Source organism: Wyeomyia smithii, chromosome 1, assembly GCF_029784165.1.
Source record: "Wyeomyia smithii strain HCP4-BCI-WySm-NY-G18 chromosome 1, ASM2978416v1, whole genome shotgun sequence".
In the NCBI taxonomy this organism is placed as follows: domain Eukaryota; kingdom Metazoa; phylum Arthropoda; class Insecta; order Diptera; family Culicidae; genus Wyeomyia; species Wyeomyia smithii.
In genome coordinates, this window is record NC_073694.1 from 176,148,048 (window position 1) to 176,150,710 (window position 2,663).

Sequence of the window (2,663 nt, forward strand, 5' to 3'; positions counted from 1 at the left end):
GTGGCAGTTGGCAACGTCATGCTTGATGCTGATGTAGACGGTGAGTGCTGTAGCCTAGATATTAGTGATGTTTTGTGTGTTACAGATCTCGCAATCAATCTGTTGTCTGTGAGTCGCATATGCAAGAAAGGTTACTGCATCACTTTTACAAGCAAGTCGTGTATGGTCAAAGACGAATCAACAGGAGAAGTCATCGCCATGGGGCGAGAGAAAGACGGTCTCTATCAACTGAGCCAAGTTGGTCATCCGAGTGCATTTGTAGCATGTCAATCAACCAACTTGAAACTTTGGCATCGGCGATTGGGTCATCTTAACGTAGGCAGCGTGAAACGATTACCTGGACTGGTAACAGGAATGGAGATACTGAAAGGAACGATGTCGCCATGTGTTCCCTGCATCGAAGGAAAGCATCAGCGGTTGCCATTCAAATCTGCTGGTACAAGGGCATGCGATGTCCTTGAGCTAGTCCATTCGGATTTGTGCGGAGCAATGGAAAAGCTTTCAATCGGAGGGAGCAAATATTTCGTCACTTTTATCGATGATGTGAGCAGAATGACGTTCATATATTTCCTGAAGTCCAGTAAGGGTGCATTTGGGGCATTCAAGGAATTTAAGGCGTACACTGAAACCCAGACCGGAAAGAAACTAAAGTGTCTGCGAACTGACAACGGAGGAGAATACGTCGGTGAGCATTTCAAAGAGTTACTAACAACGAATGGTATCCGTCATGAGACTACGGTACCTCACAATCCGGAGCAAAATCGATTGGCTGAACGCATGAATAGGACGATTCAAGAGAAAGCCAGGTGTTTGCTTTTTGATGTCAAGCTAGACAAGCGGTTTTGGGCAGAAGCAGCGTCGACCGCTGTATATTTGATCAATCGATCACCAACGAAGGGTAACCTTGTCACCCCTTTCGAAAAATTCATGGGAAGGAAGCGTCACAAAAAAAAAGTTCATGGGAAGGAGCGTCACAAGGCGAGACCCGTGATAAAGGGATATACACAAGTAAAGGGAGTGGACTATGACGAAACTTACTCTCCTGTCGTCCGCTACGCCACGATTCGACATCTGCCTGCGCTGGCCGCGCAATTGAATCTCCTCGCCTATCAAATGGATGCTGTAACTGCATTTTTGCAGGGCGATTTGGATGGTGAGGAGATATACATGGAACAGCCCGAGAGATTCCAGGATCATGACGCTCCAAGAAAGGTATGCAAATTGAAGAAAGCCTCATATGGACTCAAGCAGGCAAGCGGGGTTTGGAATACCAAGCTACACAAGAAACTCAAACAAATGGGACTAAAACGTTTAAAGTTCGACACTTGTGTGTACCACAAAGTGGTTAATGGAAAACTAATCCTCATGGCAGTTTATGTTGACGATTTTCTCCTGTTTTCGAATGATCAACAGTTGGTCGATGATGTAAAATGTCAACTATGCAATGAATTCCAAATGAAGGACCTGGGAGAGGTCAAGCCGATTCTGGGACTACGAGTCACCTGGACGGATGACGCTATTTCCATCGATCAGGAGAGATATATATTCACGAATTACTGGAAAAATTCAACTTGAGCAATTGCAATCCAGCATCGACACCACTGGATGTTGATCAGCGACTACTCAAGTCAATGAGTCCGAAAATAAAGAGAAGAAAGAAAAAATGAAGAATGTTCCTTTTCGTGAGCCGATTGGAGGTTTGCAGTTTATTTCGCAGCGCACAAGGCCAAACATCAGCCATGCAGTTAGCATAGTTAGCTCTTTCTGTAGCGATCCGGGGTTGCCACACTGGACAGCAGCAAAGCGAATATTGCGATACCTAAAAGGAACTAAAAATTACAAGTTGACATACAGGAAGGATGCGGCATTCACCGGATACAGTGATGCGGATTGGGGAAACGATGCCGAGACGAGACTATCGATAAGTGGTTACGTATTTCTTCAGAGGGGAGGAGCAGTTTCATGGAGCTCGAAGAGGCAATCTACCGTAGCTTTATCTACTACCGAAGTAGAATACATGGCTTTACCGATGGCTAGTCAAGAAGCTGTCTGGTGGATGGGATTTTTGCGTGAACTATATGGCATCAACGATTCCCTGGTCATCAATTGCGACAACAAAAGTTCGATTTGTCTTGCCGAGAAAGAGACGGGTTATCCGGTGAGAACAAAACACATCGATTTTAGACACCATTTTGTTCGCGAGCAAGTAGAGCTGAAAGCAATTAAGTTCAAGCTTGTGGCTTCCAATCAGCAGGCTGCCGATATCCTGACCAAGGCGTTACGTCTAGAAGATCGGAAGATGTTGGGTGTACTACAAATACCCACTTAAAGGGGAATGTTAGAATAGTAAGCGTTGCATTTGTACACCCTCAATTGGTTGCTAATTCCTCGACCTGATCAGACGACTTTTATTCTATCAGAAAAGTAGGCGCTTCTTTTATCACCGCGTGTCGCGCGGCCATTTGACTTCAACTAAGTGCGTCGGGATCGGAATTGGGTGGATTCAATGGACTTCTGGTAATTTCCATCGCCCGGATATGCTCCTCTAGAGTCCTCGTCTGCTGATCCTGCTTCTTCGACTTTTCCGCAATCTGCTTTTCCATATTCGCCATTATTTTTTGCACCTCATTCGATGATCGATTATTTATTCCTCCAACCGTCGT

The 2,663-nt window shown here is 45.2% G+C and overlaps 1 protein-coding gene across 1 annotated transcript; it reads left to right on the forward strand.

Moving 5' to 3' along the window:
* The first annotated feature begins 1,663 nt into the window (after nt 1-1,663).
* Nucleotides 1,664-2,329, forward strand: LOC129717372 (uncharacterized). Its single transcript, XM_055667250.1, has one exon. The coding sequence runs from the start codon at nt 1,664-1,666 to the stop codon at nt 2,327-2,329; it is 666 nt and encodes a 221-aa protein (XP_055523225.1).
* Nucleotides 2,330-2,663: the final 334 nt, after the last annotated feature.

Coding starts and splice junctions, on each gene's coding strand:
- LOC129717372 (XM_055667250.1), top strand. CDS start 1,664: ATGAAGAATGTTCCTTTTCGTGAGCCGATTGGAGGTTTGCAGTTTATT.